Raw genomic sequence first — 19,656 nt, 5'->3', positions numbered from 1 at the left:
GACGCAACGCAAGCGAGTTGACCAATGACAAGCGACAGTTCGAATAATCCATCGCTTGTGATTGGTCAAATCCCTTACGTTGCGCTAAGCTTGGTTCTCACTTGGACGCAACGTAAGAACGTAGACGCAACGCAAGCGAGTTGACCAATGACAAGCGAAAGTTCGAATAATTCATCGTTTGTGATTGGTCAAATCCTTTACGTTGTGTGTCTAGTGAGAACGAAGTTTAAAAGATAGCGTAAAGCTTGTTTCCAACTTCATCAACAGACAGTTTACATTGTTTATGTTCAAGAAGCCAAAGAGGCTTGTCTTTGTAGTCTAAGCATGAAACATAAAACATAGACAGACGCATTACAATTACAAAAAAATGACATTTTGAGACAGAAAAAGAAAAAATACAAAGTGAGATCAACGCAAGGACGTAACGCAACGCAAAGTGATTTGACCAATCTCAAGCGATGGATTATTCCAACAGTCAAGTGTGATTGGTCAACTCGCTTGCCTTGCGTCTACGTCCTTGCGCTGCGTCCTAGTGGGAACCGAGCTTTAAGGCTGTGTTTCCCCCGCAGCGTAACACAAATGATCAGTCAACCAAACAGATGATTAAAGCAAAAATAAAGTGCGCATGAACAGTCATTACCGGACACAAGTGTCCAATCACAACGCAACAATGTGTCTTTTATGTAAAAAAGTATCGCATTTATCCAAAATATCTGATTTTTCAGGAACTTTCTCGGTTAATTTGTATTGATAAATATCTTATTTAATTTAATTAATCTTAATTATCTTATCCTATTTTTTCTATTTTGATATTTTAATATAAATGTCATTGTATGCCTATTATTAACTGTAGTTTAGCGCGTCTCGCTGACCAGGTTTAATGTTTTTAATATCAAAGCGTCAACAATTGCAGGGAAGGACCATAGGTAAACCCGATTGTTTACATTTTATTTTCTGAATTATGTTATTCTGTATAAATATGTTTTAAATAAATGAAATAAAAACGTTTTAAAAGTTTATTCAATATTGCCGTTATGCGCCGCCAACAACATTTATTATTTATTTTTAAAGAAAGTTTGTGCTTTCTTGTCGACAATAGAGGGCCTCCCATATAAACTGTGATGGCGACGCCCATGAAACTTATAAAGGTCTTTCAGTTCGCCGAATGATTTTTGTAAATAAACAACAACAATGTTTCGAGCTTTGTATGACTATCAAAGTAAAGATGGGAAGTCTATGAACTTTCAGAAAGGGCAACGGTTTACCTTGCTTGACAAAAGCAACGGTCATTGGTGGCAAGTTATGTCCGATCAGTCCGGTACGGTAGGATACGTACCGGCAAATTATGTCACAAAAGATGAGGTAAGGACGGTCTGTTCTCGTGCAGTACGTGTGATGGATGGATGGAGGTGGGATGTGTTTGGCCTAGCTAGCTAGCCTAGCTACTTGAAGATCTATAGGTCTAAAGAAATTGGCTATGAATCTAGACCAGGGAGAGAAGTGACTGCCCTGCTGCATCATAGCCTAGGCCTTCCTTCTCTATTTATCAAACATTTAATCACATGGATGGAATTGAAACACAGCATGCGTGCGATGTAGGGCCTAGGCGACCAGGCTAGGCTGTATCTACTAGGCCTAGAGACTACTAGGGCCTAGGCCTAGCTAGGTAGGCTCATGACACAAATGTATTGCTTTTGTCTACGATCATGTAAAAACCGTAAAATATAACGAAAATGATTAGGCCTAGATCAGTGGTAGGTTTTTTATAAAAAAAAGGATCCGGCACATCTTCTATAATCTTAATGCACTTGTCAATTGTATGACCCACTATACGACCTCCGGGCGAGGTGTGTCATTTGTCCAAATGATGCACCCGTGTGTAAAAAATATGCATTACCTTTAGGTGACCATGACGCACTGTGACCATGTTGTTTATTATATGGTGGGTGGTAGAGTGACATTGACACACCATTGTTCATTGATATGATGTACCGTCTAGGTTTTTTGATGCACCCTTGTGTCAATAATTATTTGTAAATGACGCACTTCTCCTGGGGGTCGTATTGGGTCATTTTGACAATATGCATAATTTAAAGCCTATATCACTTGTCAATTGTATGACCCACTATATGACACCCCCACCCCCCCCCCCCCCCCCCACATTTGTCTGATATTAAGAACATTACCTTGTTGGTTATAATATAGTGGGTGAGTGGTAGAGTGACAGACATTAAAAATACCATTGTTTATTGATGTAACCTACCATTTAGGTTTTTTGTTGCACCCCTGCGTCAATAATTATTTGTAAATGATGCACCCATAACGCACCTCTCCCGGGAGTCGTATTGTGAGTCATACAATTGAAAAGGTGCATTACACAAAATGTAATGTTCGTAATTATGGTATATTGTAGGTGCACGCCTACTAAAACTTAAAAGCCTATTTAGTATTAATAAATGTTATTATTTTATATTTCAATTTTATACCATTTTTTTAAACAACTAACATTGGAAGTTATCAATTACACCAATCACCGGTGTGATGTGCCCAAATATGGTAATGACATGCCCAAATATGGTAGTGATATGCCCAAATATGGTAATGACATGCCCAAATATGATAGTGATATGCCCAAATATGGTAGTGATATGCCCAATATGGTAGTGATATGCCCAAATATGGTAGTGATATGCCCAAATATGATAGTGATATGCCCAAATATGGTAGTGATATGCCCAAATATGATATTGATATGCCCAAATATGGTAGTGATATGCCCAAATATGGTAGTGATATGACATCATCATGTCCATATATGGGCAACATTACATTTAATTACATAAACTTATTGCTATGTGTAATAGTAATAATACATCATTGATGGATGGACGTTTGAGATGATGTACAGTGAACCATTCCAATATTGTGTTGTAACATAAGTGATCATGTTCGTTGTGTGTGTTTAAATGCAGGTTTACATACTGTGTGTTAATTTATAATTATCAACTTTGTCCTAAGCTCTGTCTACACTAGATGTGACAAAAAAATGTGATGCGCCAAATATGGTAGTGGTATTCCCAAATGTGGTAGTGATATGACATCATCGTATCCATATATGGGCACATAATATATATTTTGTTAAGTAACGTTTGAGCTTTAGAATCTAATTTCATAGTAACCATAACCCTTGTTGTAATCAAACCATGAGGCAGTATTAAAGCATTTATTCTCTCCAAAGCAAAAGTTTATTAAAGCATAGTTATGAACCAACTCACTCTGGGCGGGACAGTCCCACATTTCAAAGTGATTTTTAATGAAACATGCATTTTGTACAAACACATGCATGATCACACATTTGTCATGCATTTATCAAGTCTATGCATGACTATTTTTGTATCGCTATTTGAGAGGAAATGCATTCAAATTTATTGATTTATTAAAAATATAAAACAGTTAATCTGGAATATACAATGGCGCGGCGATGTTGTTATCAATCATATCTATGGCCGCCACAACAGTTTACATGCGCATCCGACCAGCCCTCTTTCCAGCATACGCTGGTTGAAACAAAAATGAAGAAAAATCTAAAAGTGCCAAATTTGTCTAGACCCTACAGGCGGTTCTAGAATTCCCTGTCCTTCCCCCTTAAAAAAAATGTCACGCATTTCAAATCTCTCAGACTCTATGACCCCATTTACACTTACGATTTGAGCTGGCCATGGGTCGGCAATCGATAAGTGTAAAACTTCATAAAGTTAGGCCAGCCCTGGGCTGGATGCAGACCTGGACCACCTCTCGAGGTGAGTCCAGTAGCGGATTTTATGTTTGGGCTGGCTTATGCAGTGAACCGTGACCAATGGCTTAAGAAAATGAATTAAAGTAATCCTCAGGTTTCGAATGCAAGCGTAAACACGCTAAGAACTTGTACCCGATCCTGGAGCGGCACAGGACCCAATCATATGTGTAAATAGGGTATATTTATGTTAAATCACAAATTAATTGTTTTATGTGTTTTTAGTTACCATCAGATCAAGTTCTTGCGTCTATTGATCGTGCAATGGAGTTCCTTCATATAGCAGCAACCAATAAGAATGGGGTTTACACACCTGAACAAAGGAAAAGCTTACAGTTAAGTGTGTTAAGTTAACCAAGGCAATCCTAACAGCAGGATGCTGAGCTCTGGAGATCAAAGGGTTTATCTGTGGCTGCGACACAATCAGTTCCACACGTCTTAACAGACAATATGTACATAGTACAGTACTGTTGGTATTTGTTGCAGCCAGACATAAGATCAAAGGACTGTTTACAGTTCCTATGTTGGCAAGGCAAGCTCAGTGTCCTGTTGTTAGATTGCCTTAGTTAATAATAAGAATAATAATAGTGTTCAATTTATATAGCGCAAATTGCAGGGCGCCTCTACTAACCGCTGAACAATCAACAGAAAATGTGAAAAGCACTAATTAATTAATAAGTTAATTAATTAGCCACACAGAATAGTAACTATCATGTTGAACCAGTTACTGTTTCTGGATTGAATCAGGTCAGGGGTCATCAACAGTTTTCCATTGTAGGCCTATATTTAATTTACAAATAATCTTGCCAGCCACTTTTAGCAAACAGAGTGTCTTAGTGCTGCACTCGTCCATACTTAAGCTCTGTCTACACTATCAAACTAATTTGACAAAAAAAGTGTGATTTGCCCAAATATGGTAGTAATATGACATCATCATGTCCATATTGGCACATCACATTTGTTTGTCGCATAAAGTTTGATAGTGTTGACAGAGCTTTGGTTGAATCTCTTTCAATGAAAATGTTGCTCCTTATTCAACATTAGCATAATATTTCTATATTAGTAATTAGTATACTTCATTATTACTTATTGTTAGCGTAACCTATGTATACTTTACAAACTTGCATACATGCCAACATCTGAATTATAAAAAACGGGAAGTGGTGATTTTTTTAGGTCAACAGCACCCCCTACCTATTATCGAGAGGTAAGGAGTGCAGTGTGTAACGTCACAAACAGTATTGTGTGGTGGCTATGTGAGGGGAATCCCCTTTCCGTTGTGAAGAAAATAAAAAAATGATGACCGCAGATGGTCATACAATGGTTTAAATATCATAAATTTGCTTGTGTAAGCCTTTTTGTTATATTTTTACGCAGAAAACCACACAAATACATAAAAATTCAGTTATCTTTGTAACTCAGAGAAAATGTGGAAAACCGGGAGCACAATATTAGGCCGGAAGATAAGACTAAAATACGGGAGTCTCCCGGCCAAAACAGGAGTGTTGGCATGTATGAAGTTGTATGCAGAAGGGCCTTACTAATCAATTTTAATCTAAATTTGTAGGAAGCTTGTTGAACATCGTCAAACCATCATGCGTGAACAGCTAGGTGAAAATGTACCTCAACCAAAAAGAGTAGCACCAGCAGCGCCCCCTAGCCAACCATCCTCTCAACAAACTCGAAACTCATTTACAAAAGACAACACGCCTCCGACGTCACCACAAAACTCACCTGTCAAACGAGCCTCTAGTACTAAATCAATTAAAGCGCCCTCACCTCCAGCGCAACAAGTGCAATCTGTAATCCCCGTTCCACCTCCAGACTCAACGTCGCAATCGTCAACATCGCAGCCTGTTGATGCTGCCACGAGTCCTATGCCATCGCCCGCACGAAAATACCGAGCACCATTATCACCACGTGAACTTGCAAAGTCACCAACCATGGAGTCGTTGATTAGCCCAACACACAGAGCGCGCTCAGACAGTGCAATAGCTTCAAATCTTGGTCCTGAATTAGTTGAAATGGTGCGAGTTAACACAAACCTCAGTTTTAATAAATCTAAAGTGGCTGTTGCCATGGTGTTGAATCATGTTAAAGATTCCGTGCCAAGTGTTGCCATGGTAATGGAGAATATTATAAAAACATTGAATACAGTAAGTTAATCAAAATGTTTATTTTTCAATTATATCAGTTATATTTACTTATTGTTATATTTATTTACATAATTAATTTTGAGGGTAATGTCAGTACAGTCAACTCTCCCAATACCGGGCACCTTTGGGCTGGCCAAATATGTCTGGTTTTCCGGAAATTCTGGTATTCGGAATGTGTTTTTAATGGTAAAAATGAATTTGGGACCTTCTGAACCTTAAGAAAAGTCTGGTATTGGAAGAGTTTCTGGTGTTCAGAGAGTCCGGTATTGAGAGAGTCGACTGTATATAGAATTTCTTTCTCCTATCAAACTACTGTAAACATCCTGAGTCACTGTTTAAAGATCAACCTCATAATAATAATAGCATATGATTGCTTGCAAAGCTAAATTATCAACTGTGGTATATTAATAATATTAATATATCATATTTCCCAAGAGAGTTCCTATTTGTACAGTTAGTTTACAGAAACAGTTATTTCTCAAACAATATTTGATGAATGTCCTCATAATAATATTCTACATCCAACAATATTTTGCTTAGTGGTTTGGCATACTGTATAAAAAAATCATACCAAGTATACAAATTACCATGTTAATTATGATACCATAGATGATCTAGGAGGCGCGCTGTTCAGCCCTCTTATCCCTAAAGATAGAATAAAATGCAAAAGATAAAGGTTCAGCACTTTATTAAAGGACAACTTGACCGAGGACCATTTTTTAACAACGTATTAGGGATGTACATATGATTTCAGAACCATCGCGAGATTAAGGATATCGATGCATGCACTTGCCGTACACAGCCATCACCGTAATTTTCTGTGATGTCACAGGTGCATCGCAAAATTTAATGTGTTTTCTGGCAAAGTCTGGCAAATCGCGAAAATTTCTAGTAAACACACTTCGTAAATAAATCATAAGAAATGTTTTTTTTTATTGTTTCTTTTGCGTATCTGGACTCATTTAGTAAATTTTTCGATGCACCCGTGACGTCACAGTAGTTTAGGACGACGGCTGTACGGTGAGCGCGTGCGGCGATATCCTTAATCTCGCGATTGTTCTGAAATCATATGTACATCCCTAATACGTTGTAAAAATATGGTCCTCAGTCATGTTGTCCTTTAACAATTTGTAGGCCCTTTAGAAACCTCTTTAAAGAAACTATACATTAGCAATGATTCGTTTCCATCTATTATGTAGTCAGGGGTATCTGTTGGAGGTGGACGGGATGAAGAGCGCCTCCAGGTGATTTTTTCTGAGCTGACAAGTTGTAAGGACGATGCGCAGCAGAGAAGCTGGGCGCTTCACGAGGATGAGTCTATCATTACGGAGTATTTAGAAGAACTTCTTTCAATATTGGTAAAGAAATTTATTTTTAAGGCCACCAAAACTAAAGATATAATAGAATACAGCCCAGTACAGCCAACTTACTTGTACGTTGCTACTATAGCTGTTAGCCACCAACGTTACCTACATTTGGCTATTGCTAGTATTAGGCTTTTTTTTTTTTCGGTATAAAAAGACTCAAAATACAACTCATAGTTGAAATGAACCGAGAACCGAGTTTTTAAAATTAATTTCTGACCTTTTGTTTCATTTGGTTGAGAATTCATTTGGTTGATACTTTCTTTGTTTTATTTGTTCATTTATTAATTTAATATATTAAAACTATCTAATGCTCTGTGATGTGCCCATATATAGACATGATGATTTCATCACTTCCATATTTGGGCATATCACTGCCATATTTAGGCACATCACACTTTCTAAATCTAAACTGGAAGTATTCATTAATATCCTGACAGAATGATGCTGATAAATGTGTTAGTGTGGGAGTTATTCGACAAGAGGAATTTGAGCCGCTATCAACTCTTGTGCAATACTATCAAATGGTAAGCAGAATATCAATTTATTAAACTGTATGTATCAGTGTTATAATCATAGTCATTGAATTGTGTCACTTAGCAGCCATGGCCATGGCCATACCGGTTCTCGTCAGATCACCAAAGTTAAACAACATTGGGCCCGGTTGTGTACTGGATGGGAGACCTGGAAATGATAATAAATGATTTTTTTTTTTTACGAAAAGTTGAGAGAGAGGAAGAATTAACAATACTGGTATCTGATTCCATATTAAAGGGCCAGAAACACAAATAAAGTGGGAAGAACTAGTTAATCTTACAAAAGGAAACTTATCAACTAAAAAATAATAATTTTTTTAGTATCAATCATGTTTAAGTATTTAATTTAAAGTTTTCTTCAATCAAGTATGACAATGATACAATTTCTATTTTTTTTAAGGTATAAAGACTATACTAGTTTTAGTGACCTAACATAAAATTGAATTTGTATAAATTCATTTTTTAAATATTCTATTTTCTTATCAGAAATAATTTCTAGACAATTCAATTTTTATTTTGTCCTTGACCAGCACCTATTATCCATAATTGTCTCCCTTTGCCCAGGAGTATAAATGGCTACTAACATTGAGGATGTTGGTTTTATTTATTTGTATCTTTACATGATAGTTATTCCTTAGAGAAGAAAGTAATTGTTTTATAATGTAATGTTTTGTTGAATGCAGGAAGTTAATACTATTATAATAAGTTGGTATACTCACTGCTCTGTACTTGTGTCTGGTTTTGAGTACATAATAGTTTTAAAGATAAGGATTACTATATTGGTCATGTTTTATTTTCGGTTGCGATAAAATCAATTTCTTGTACTTAAAAGGAGCGCTACTATCTATACTCAGGCCCGTATGCAGCATTTATATTGGGGGGGTGCGAGCGAAGCGAGCTACAATGGCTGGGGGCCGCCAAGGGCCCCCGGTCAGGGTCCAGGGGCCGAAGCCCGCGGCAAAATTTACGCTATTTGACGTTCTAAAGACTGATTTAAGACTTTGTTGTGGCTTGGGCTAGTTGAACGATGGACACCAGAACTTAACGCTTTCATGATGTTTAAAGGCCAACTTAGACAGCGTCGATTTTCCAGCAGCTTTCCGCTTTCTAGCTTCCTGCTTCCTTCCCATGTTTAGGCGCCGTATTCGATAGTGTCTGTATTTACCGCCGGTTGTCTGTATTTCCAGCAAATTACCGCCGGTTGTCTGTATTTCCAGCATGCAAAAACACTTTACCGCATACCGCGTACATGAAGCGCTAGGCTATTGCTTGTCGTCACATGATCGACTGCGCATGTTTCACATCGAGTTTGTAGTCAGTTCAGATTCCGTAATTTAATTACCGGTATTTTTTCATTTTATATTAACATATTTTTGTTTGTATACCATTGATAATGTAAATTTTGTATATATATAATGATTGTCTTTAGTTAAACAAGACAAGAAAAAATACCAACCGAGGAAATAGTGGACCTTTTGGGACTTGGGGGGGTGCGTCTGCACCCAACGCACCCCCCCTGGATACGGGCCTGATACTGTTCTGTACTTGTGTCTGATTTTGAGACATATAATATAATAGTTTAAAGATAAGGATTACTATATTGGTCAAGTTTTATTATCGTCGGTTGCGATAAAATCAACTTTTTTTAATTAAAAGGAGCGCTACTACTGTATCTATACTTGTGTCTGTGATTTTGAGACGTATAATATAATAGTTTAAAGATAAGGATTACTAATTGGTCATGTTTTATTTTTGGCGGTTGCGATAAAATCAACTTCTGGTACTTAAAAGGAGCACTACTAATATACTGTTCTATACTTGTGTCTGATTTTGAGACGTATAATATTATATATTGCCTGCTTAGAGGTTAAATATAAGATTTGACATTCCTGAAGAAATGATATTTTGTTCGAGGAAATATATATTCCCCGAAGCGCTAGCTGAGTGAAATATATATTCCCCGAGAACATAATATCATTCCCGAGGGGTTGTCAAATCTTATATTTTACTGATATAAAACGCGATATCTGTTATATTACATAGCCAACAACAAGTTGAATATCTACTGCTGGGTCGAGTGTAGACTAGGCCTCCTTGTAATAAGCCTGCCTAGTTATGCGTTGCATTCACCTTACCTTGCGAAGAATAATATACAGATAATTACTAATTAATGATTCCTTGGCAATAAAATATTCACTTAGGCCTAGGTTGTTTAAATTAACAAAAGAATTTTCATCAATAAGCCTACATTAATAATAATATTATTATCAGGTAGGCTGAATAAATAATAATTCGTCTTCTTCGAGGAGCCGAATCACCAGCAGTTTCAACAAATCACGTTCACGTATTTACATAGGCTATGTAATATAATAGTTTAAAGATACTTAGGATTACTATATTGGTCATGTTTTATTTTCGGCGGTTGCGATAAAATCAACTTCTTGTACTTAAAAGGAGCGCTACAATCTATGCTTTTGATGATATAGGTTGTTTTTTATATCAAGCACATTATTTAGTAAATGAAATAAATGACTAAATCTAGAAACAGCGATGTAACTATCTTTTTAAAGTTTACAGTAATTTAAATTATTTTATAATTATTCTAATCCAAAAGTAATGAAGAAAACACAAATTAAATATTAAAATATCTAATTGGCAAAATTTTAGATGGATATAAACGATAAAAAACAAAAACATAGTGCTAGCATTGAAACATAATCATAAACTTAATTGTTATTTTTTTAAAACAATCAATATTTTTAGATACAGATACATTGTTGCAGCTTCATTTCCTTATTCTTTAATCTTGATAAAAATAATTCTTGGATATTGAATGCTTGCTCTATTCCACTTCACTTTGTTGTTACTAACACTTGAGGATATACAGTAACTACTTTAAAATTCTTCCTTACAATTTTCCAATAGAAAAAATAACAAAATGTACTTCTAAGAGTTATTGAAACTTCTTCTCTTACTTAAAAATAAAGAGGTTTATACTGGCCAAATGGGCCTGTATTCATAAAAGGTGACCAATTTTAGTCCTGGACATATTTTATGATTTGAAATCTCAATTTTGAAATTTTAATTTTTCATATTTATAATTTAAATAAAGACCTAAATAAAAAGCTATAGTTGCATTCATGTTGCCCACTAATATAAAGAACAAAAATATTACACCAAAAAAATTCCCAGACTGGGAACTCTAAGGATCAATTTTTGGAAATAAGTTTTTCAGATATTGAATTGTTTGTTGAACGTTAGGTACAGTACATTTCTGAGATTTGTAGCTTATTGCATTATTATAAGAAAACAAAAATTATGAAATTTAGCTAACAACTCATAAATATGCATGATATGTTAATGAGCATCCACACAGAAGAGATCCAATCTGTCTCCAATATTAATACAGGGCCAATTGCTCGTTTTGTAAGTGGAGATATGATTTATTTATGTTTTCTCTCTCTCCTCAATTTTCTCCTAGGAAACAAGGACAAGTATACGTCTTCTGTTACTAAAGGTTTTTGGTTGTATATGTTCGTTAGACATGTTCGCCCTCTCTTATCTGCTGACGTCGGTGCTACCGGTTGAGATTGCTCGTGATACGATGACTGACACAAAAAATATCCAAAAACTCTGCTTCTCTGCTCTAGTACTTACAATGTTATTGTCACAAGGAGAATCAATCCCATATACGCACTATGGTTAGATTTTTTCTGTTTCTAATAATAGGGAGGTTTCGCAATGCTACGAATACGGTAACGAAAACGGATACGTCACACACACGTATTCGTTTTCGTAAGCCAGTAAAAATCTGTTTCTCATGGCACCGAATATTGAGAGCGCCGTCCAAAATATGACTGCGGTAAAATTGAACAAAGCACAGGTACGTGTTGCTTGGATGCCTATCAAAGCAAGCAATATCAAAATTGACCTGACATTTTTAGTAAATTACTTTTCGTAAATTACTTTCAATAAATCTATTATTATATTATAATCATGAATCATTCCTGATTCAAATGCAAAATGTGCAAAATAGATCAAAAACTATACTTGTTTTATAGTTACGAATATGACTGGTGGATCAGCTCAAAAGTTTCACAAATGTGTGACATATCCGTTTTCGTTATCGTATTTGTAAGGTTGCGAAACCTCCCTATCATCTTATTAACAAGCTATGTTTGTTGAGGTCTCTGTGATAAAAACCTTTACTTTCTTTGAGTTTCCTTTCATACAGTAACTTAATTATGACATTGTATATTACATAATTTTTAATGGAAACAAATTTATTGTGATTTATTGATAAATGTACTTGGTGGAAACCAACATTCAAACACATTTTTCCTTTAAAAAAATCCTGGATCTACCTCTGGAATGCAGTCTTCTTTACTTTTTGTAACTGCTAGATTTAAAGAAGACTTGTGATTTAATAAATCAATTACAGTATTATCAAATCAATTATTGTCTTTTAGAATAATATTGGTTTCTATTTCTTGTTTTTTTTTTTTTAGATCAGTTGAATGTGGAGTTTGTAAATTATTTATTGAATTCGATTGAGAATCCACCCGACAATGATGAGGAGGAGCAAACTCCTGATCTATTTGTTAATGTCATTCTTGCTTTCAATCTACAGTTTCGAAGTAAGTCAACCTTTTTTTTTGTTTTTTTGCAGAATCATACCTAATCGATTTTCTTTTTATTTTGGTTCTGTTGTACAATCCCATCATCTCCCTATAAGCATTATACGTCAAATTTTAAAGCAATTATTTTGTCAGTTTCAAAACTGTAAAAATTCACTTTCAGTTTTAAATATTACAAAAATACAATGGATACAATATGTTTCAGTTTTTATTGATTAATTTGTCAATCAGCCATTGTTTTTTCATTGTTTTGTTGCAGGTTATTCTGCTATGCTACACTGGTAAAAAGGTTCTATGTAGTCTAATATTAATAATAATAATATTTGTTATTGCACAATGCTTCTAAGCTCTTCACATTATTACTCAGGTCATTTTTTTTTTATCAAACACTTATGGAAACATACTCCCATAATGTTGTGTCTTGATCTAACCGGCTACCCATTTATACAATTGGGTGGAGAAAAGCAAGTAAAGTACAGTATCTTGCCTAAAGCGTGGTTTCCACTAGAGACGCAACGCAAGGACGTACACACAACGCAAGCGAGTTGACCAATGACAATCGACTTTTCGAATAATCCATCGCTTGTGATTGGTCACAAGCGATGGATTTAGCTTACTACAATTGATGTGGATAAAAACTACTGTGTTTAATCTGTAGTGTAATGAAAAAAAAACTGTAATATGAGGCATTTTTATTTTCAATTATTTTTGTTGTGTGTTTAGTTCCAGCTGAAAATCCAGTAGTGAAAGCTTTCAGTGACAACCCAAATGTGAAATATTTTACTGAGAAATTTATGCTACTAATCAATAGGGAAGGTGAGTTGATAAATTGATTGTCATTGATAAGGCAAATTGTTGTTTCGCTTCGGTATTGATTGTGCGATCATTCAATAAATCGGGTCAAAAAGAGGTCACCATTTAAAAGAATTGCTCTCTGGCTCAGAGGTTATCCAGGGATTATTGGTTTAAGCTCTAGTCGGTCACGGCAGTTCTTGAGCAAGATTCTTTATCCACATTGTTCCTCCTCTCCCATGTGACATATAAGTGGCTGTATAAAAAATCACTGGGAGGGTAATCCATTTGTGAGGTGTACTGTACTCCACACAAACATGCACAATACGGGTCTGGCCGAAATGCTAAATGGAATGGAGAGGAATTCCCTTTTTTTTTTACCATATTTAATGAGGGTGATCCATCCAGCAATTGCTGATCATTAGGGATCCTCAGAGTTTCACAAGACAAACATATACAAGATGCTCTACATAAACAAAATCTTATTACAAGTCTTTGGGAGTGGAGTTGTAATTTTGTCCTTAGAAAAAAATCCTGACAGGGACTTGAACCCAGGACCCTTGGAGTGGTAGCCAAGCATCATAACCACCAAGCCACAACTCCACTCAAAAACTCACTCCACTTTACCTATCACTTTAAATACAAATTATTTATCAAAGTTTAATTAAGTTTAATAATTTTATAATTAATTTATTTTTATGAGTGCAAATTGGAACAGGAGTTTTTTTTTTTAAATAGATGATCCTATAGCCATGTTTGACTATGAACCTAAGCCACAGAATTCCATGGTGAAGTTTTTAGCTGACATCTTCTCATCAACAGAAACATCAAATATTTTCTACACAAATGATATGAGGGTGCTGATAGATATTGTCATTCGACAACTGACTGACTTAAATCCTGGAGACAAGGTACAGTAAACTACCATACCATTGAAGTATTATTAGATTGACTCTGGGATTGGCTAGGGCGCAGACTCCAATCTTATAGTAGCAGTTCAAAAAGGGATTCTCCATAGCCCTTTTCACATCGAAATTGCAGCAATACCGCAGGTAATATTGCGATAATCTTACTCTGAAAAGCATATTGCCATCTTTAAAGGGTCTTACACAGCTGTTCTGGCATGGTTCCGGTCCAGCGCCGGCAAATGCAATCGAACGTCAATGTTTCGTTTTAGCATGGCAACGCTCATAACGATTGGAGCCACGTGGAGATCCCAGGCTTACGTTACAGCATCTTCCTCTTTCGACCAAAATTACTGTAATAATAGCTGTATTTGTTCTGATGTTATATTAATTATTATTATTACATACTAATCTACACCAATGTCGATATAATCTAGTAATAATAGTTAATAAAATGTCCTGATTTCGATCTTCGTTTTGTAATGCTTCGCTGCGTAAGCGGGCCTTATATCGTGAACTCTTTCACATAGATCAGGCTTACAACCGTGACGGTAAAATTACCAAAATTTTACTAGGTGCAGAGGCGGTCTAACAGAAGCCTGCATTCAGAAGTTTTTACCCTTTCACACATAAGCCGGCATTCGCGAATTACTGTAATATTACCGTCTTGCAGCTTTGTATGAAAGGTGCTAACTCAGCAAATGACCATTCAATACACTACTGTAGTCACACCCCTTACCAATACGAGAACGTGTATTGTATAATATTCCATACAATCCTTGTATGCAAAGACACTATAAATTTACCAAGAAACTATTCATTTTATTGCAATGAACAATTATAATAGTTTTCAGTGGTCTTATTATTTTAAATGACTTCTGTCACTATCATTGCCATTATTAACATTTTAATTGACTATGAACTGTTTTATAGGGAATAGTTATTCTTAATTAAATTCATGTTTTTTATCAACATTTTTTTTATTCTAGAATCGAACCGAGTACATTTCACTAGTGCATAGCATACTACAGTTCACACCTTACAATGACCACAGACATCGCAGGGACGATCTCCAAAAATGCCTTCGATCAATAGTAGAGGAAGAAGATCAGTCAAGTGGGATGGACAGACTCATTGTTCAGGAAATTTTCAAGCAGTTCCCTGGACTTTTCTGATTGGTCAACTGTTTATTTTAGACAAAATAATAAAGTAATAACCAAAAATATATAATTAATATCAGGAATGATAATAACAGTAATGATTAATCATTTTTATAATATTAATCATAATATTAGTAAAATACAACATAATTTTAATGCTATCTAATTCTATAATGCTGAATATTTATATGGTATGGTATCAATATATTATTTATTTGCAATATTTATTCAAATGGTATACCAATTAATAATTAATTTAAAAATATTTTAAAATAAAAATTCTTTACAATAACTCATCATATTCAAGTTTATCTTGAAATTGTTTATGCTTAGAATAGGATGTACTAAAAATTTACAGTTAAATCGTTATGGTTATTTTTAGAGGCGGAAATTAAAAATATGGTATTATTATTATTTCAATAGTAATAATAATAATGGTCTTTTATGCAATATATGTTTTTATACCCAGTCATAACTAGTGTTATCTATCTTAAAACCTATTAAAATGCTGCTAATGTTGTTTCTAAAAAAACTCAGAAGAAATCTTCTTGGTCAATACTGTACTATAACATAATTTACTTAAGCTTGGTTCCCACTAGCGACTCAACCTCCGCAACATAAGCAAATGCCCTTCCGATAATTGTGTTTGCCCCCGCCTGCGTGAAATCAAACCTGCTTATTGCGCGTCAAGGTTAGCATGCCGTAAACCTTGACCTGGTTCACCCCGCGTAGTTTTGGGTACTATGTTTTCAAGTGTTCTTTTGCTTTGCGTTGTTGCGTGAAATCAAACTGATTTGATTTCCCTTGATGATGTTTGCAGCGTCGTCGGTTACTACTAGCGATTACGCAATACGGCAGTTTGCCGCTGCTTGGTTCCCACTAGCGACGCAACGTAACGCATCCTACACAACGTATGGAAATGCCCTTCAAAAATAATTGTGCTTTCCCCCGCCTGCGTGAAATCAAACGATCTTTGCAGCATCGTTGCGTCGTCGGTTTCCACTTGTGATTATGCAATACAGCACTTTGCGTCAATACGTCGTAGCATTGCGTTACGTTGCGTCGATAGTGGGAACCACGCTTAACATAACACTTGCAAAACAAAAGCGTCATATCATCCTCATACATTCACTGCACTAATAGCAGCTGGATACAAACTGTTGAGGGAGATATTTTTGTCTTTGATACAAAACAGAACAGAATTTAAAGATGTATTGTCCCCCAAAAACATGAAAAATGAAGATTAATAAAATAAGACTTTAAAAGATAATCACTTTCTTTGAAAAAGAACAGGAAACAATTTTTATGTTTTCAGTATTAAAATGACAAGATAAATGGTTAAATTCAACCATTGGCAGCCAATTTGATGATTTTTTGCTTTAAATTACAGTTTTTTAGTTAAATACATTTTTTTTCGATCCTATTTTTGGTTAAAGTGGATAACTATTAGGTGGCATTAAAATGGAATATTTAAAAAAAAAATTGTTTTAATTATTTTTTCAGGGGGACAATACATCTTTAACAATTTAACTGAACTTTTGTTTTTAATAGAGGTTAGAAGTATTATATTAGTGTTATGAGATTGTTTTATAATATTTTAAATATATTAATTTTTATTCTATTCTATGTTATGAGATTATAAACATAATTTATGATACAGTAGAAACCCAACTTTTTTTCTTGCCAAATCTGTGGCTTGCTTGGCCCATTGGATTACATTATAAAATTCAAATACTTTTTATAATAATAATATCATTTCCTCGGGGATGTCAAATCTTATATTTCACCTCTAAGCAGGCAATATCTGTATAATATATTTCTTCCATGCTGATACTATGTTTAATCAAACGCGGGAAATTATCTTGTTGACGTTGAGATTAAGTTGCCAATTTGCAGGTACTTAGTTAATCCCTAATCTAATGGAAAATTGGCCCATGGGCTTAATTGAAGCACTGCAAAGTTTTTTTGTTAATCTGAAATATTGTATGATATCCAGTTATGTAACATTATAGTGAGGAGACATATTTGTGTGCTGTTATGAACAGCGGTTTTGAATCTTCGTAATATCATCCCTTGAGTTTTTTTTATTTATTACAAATGTTTTACCCACCATTATTGTTGTACAGTACATTTGTATGTGTAAGGTAACTATTATGCAATTTCACATATCTTTTTTTTGTTGTGAAAATGTACTGTAGTAAAAAAAGAAATCTTGAAAAAGAGAAAAATGCTTTCCAACTGTTTATTTTTAGTTACATTCGTCAGCAGCAGGAAACCCGCCAATAACAGAATGGATTTAAAATATATAAATAAAACAATATAGCATATTTTTAAAATACTAGATTACCTACTTGTGTTAAACCAAGGGCTCATAAATTTACCTACAAACTGGGAGTCTGAGAGATTGGAATGTTCCATTCATCGCAAATCAATACATTTGTATAAACGTATATTAAATCTATCAAAATAGTATTTTTTAAGAAAATCGGCCTGTCTTCAACATTATGATACTGTACTCGAGCTGTTAAACCGGTTTTCAGCTATTAAAAACAATTATCGTAGGAGGAGATAGGAAAATGCGAAGCATCCTCGTATTATTGTGTGCAGGTATTTTTTAAGAGTACATCCATTAGACAGTGTATACTACGGTCGGAAAACACCCCTATTTGGGGCAAATCGTTCAACCTAAATTCGTTTTAATTGTCAATAACTAATTATCTAACTCAATTTAATTAGTAAACAGGGTTACATCTGGTGGTTTAAATCAGTACCGAGATTCTAACCAACTTTATATACCATCGAGTAGGCCTAAACATTCTAGAAATAACGCGCGATTTACCGAATTTTGCCCTTACGTAAATTTATAATAGATAATGAGCGTCTATTATAAAATATTATCGTCATTTTAAACCATCAGATGTAGAATAAGGCCTAATTAAACTAAAACCTGCTGGTACTAAACGCTGCAAATTAACCAGGTTTCTTGTAAAACAGTGGCAAAAAAATGTATGGACTTTTGTTACATAAGTTTATTTTTTAGGACAGCATGCCATCTGATAATCACTATTCCCAGGGAAGGATTCCACACACTCCCGACTTACTATCGAAGCAGTTTGCGTCATGGAGAAAAGTGAATTGGCCGTAGAATTGCATGGCATGGGTATTTAGGATAAAAAGGGACGCTTCATATAAGCATAGATCACATTATTACATAGATTGTGTCAACGGTTTTCTTAAGAAAGTGGCTCAATGGTAGAGGTGTTAAACGGGATTGAAAGTTATCGGCTTTTGTAGGCTATAGTTTAAGATATGTGTAGTAGGCCTACGGAAACACGTTCGGTTCACAATTGTATGTTAAGACCAAATATACAAAAGATACCGTAAATCTTCTAATAGTAACCCACACTCCAATAGTAACCCCCTTCTAATAGTAACCCACCTTATAAGTCAATCTATAATAATAACCCACTATTCTAATAGTAACCCAATGGGGGTTACTATTAGAGTCAAACAAACTTATGATGCAGCCGTATTTTGAAAATAAGGAGATGCATGTTGATCTCGGGAGTGGGGGAGGATTGAGTGTTTTTGAGTTTATAAAATAAAGTTAGAGTTCAAACAAATTTGTTTGTTTTATTATGTTGCTATGAGTTGCTGACCGGAAAAGTTGGGGGTGGGTACTATTTTCAGGTGGTGCCTAATTTTTAAGATTAGTAATAGTAACCCACTACTCTAATAGAACCCCCCTTCTAATAGTAACCCACCCTAAAAAACAATCAAAGAATAATAACCCAGGGTTACAATTAGAAGATTTACGGTATGCCGATAAGTTTCAAACCCGTTTAACACACTATCAAACTAGTGCCAAATGGTACCGGTAGTGATATACCCAAATATGGTAGTGATATGACATCATTGTGCCCATATGGAAACATCACATTTCTTGTCACATAAAGTTTGATAGTTTAGACATAAGATTATTGACGCTCGGTTCCTCCAACCCGCAACACAATAAAGGAGCACGGCAAGTGAGTTTCAGAGACATATTTTTAATTGTCTGAGATACAAAAAACAGTCAGGATGATCCATCATCATGATTGGTCGACTCAATTGAGTTGCGCTTACGCCATTGCGTCGCGTCCAACTTGGAACTATAACAGGGTGGGCCAGTTATATAATAATAATAGGTCGAATACCTTATTCTTTAACATTACAAATCTAGAAAGAAAGCACTCCGAGAGTGCATATAATACTTCCGCCTAAAGTAATTCCGCTACAAAATTATGATATCCCCCGAATTGTTATGTTATTGT

The 19,656-nt window shown here is 35.0% G+C and overlaps 1 protein-coding gene across 1 annotated transcript; it reads left to right on the top strand.

Annotated features, from left to right (window-relative positions):
* Window positions 1-1,122: 1,122 nt before the first annotated feature.
* Window positions 1,123-17,674, top strand: LOC144856439 (NCK-interacting protein with SH3 domain-like). Its single transcript, XM_078714449.1, has 10 exons — window positions 1,123-1,362; window positions 4,019-4,128; window positions 5,361-5,949; window positions 7,149-7,307; window positions 7,754-7,840; window positions 11,331-11,550; window positions 12,358-12,486; window positions 13,210-13,302; window positions 14,017-14,189; window positions 15,173-17,674. Exons 1-10 carry the CDS (start codon window positions 1,192-1,194, stop codon window positions 15,356-15,358), a joined length of 1,917 nt encoding a protein of 638 aa, XP_078570575.1. The 5' UTR covers window positions 1,123-1,191; the 3' UTR covers window positions 15,359-17,674.
* Window positions 17,675-19,656: the final 1,982 nt, after the last annotated feature.

The sequence above is a fragment of the Antedon bifida genome, chromosome 11 (genome assembly GCF_963402885.1).
Source record: "Antedon bifida chromosome 11, ecAntBifi1.1, whole genome shotgun sequence".
In the NCBI taxonomy this organism is placed as follows: Eukaryota; Metazoa; Echinodermata; class Crinoidea; order Comatulida; family Antedonidae; genus Antedon; species Antedon bifida.
This window is presented reverse-complemented; position numbering and strand designations above follow the sequence as displayed.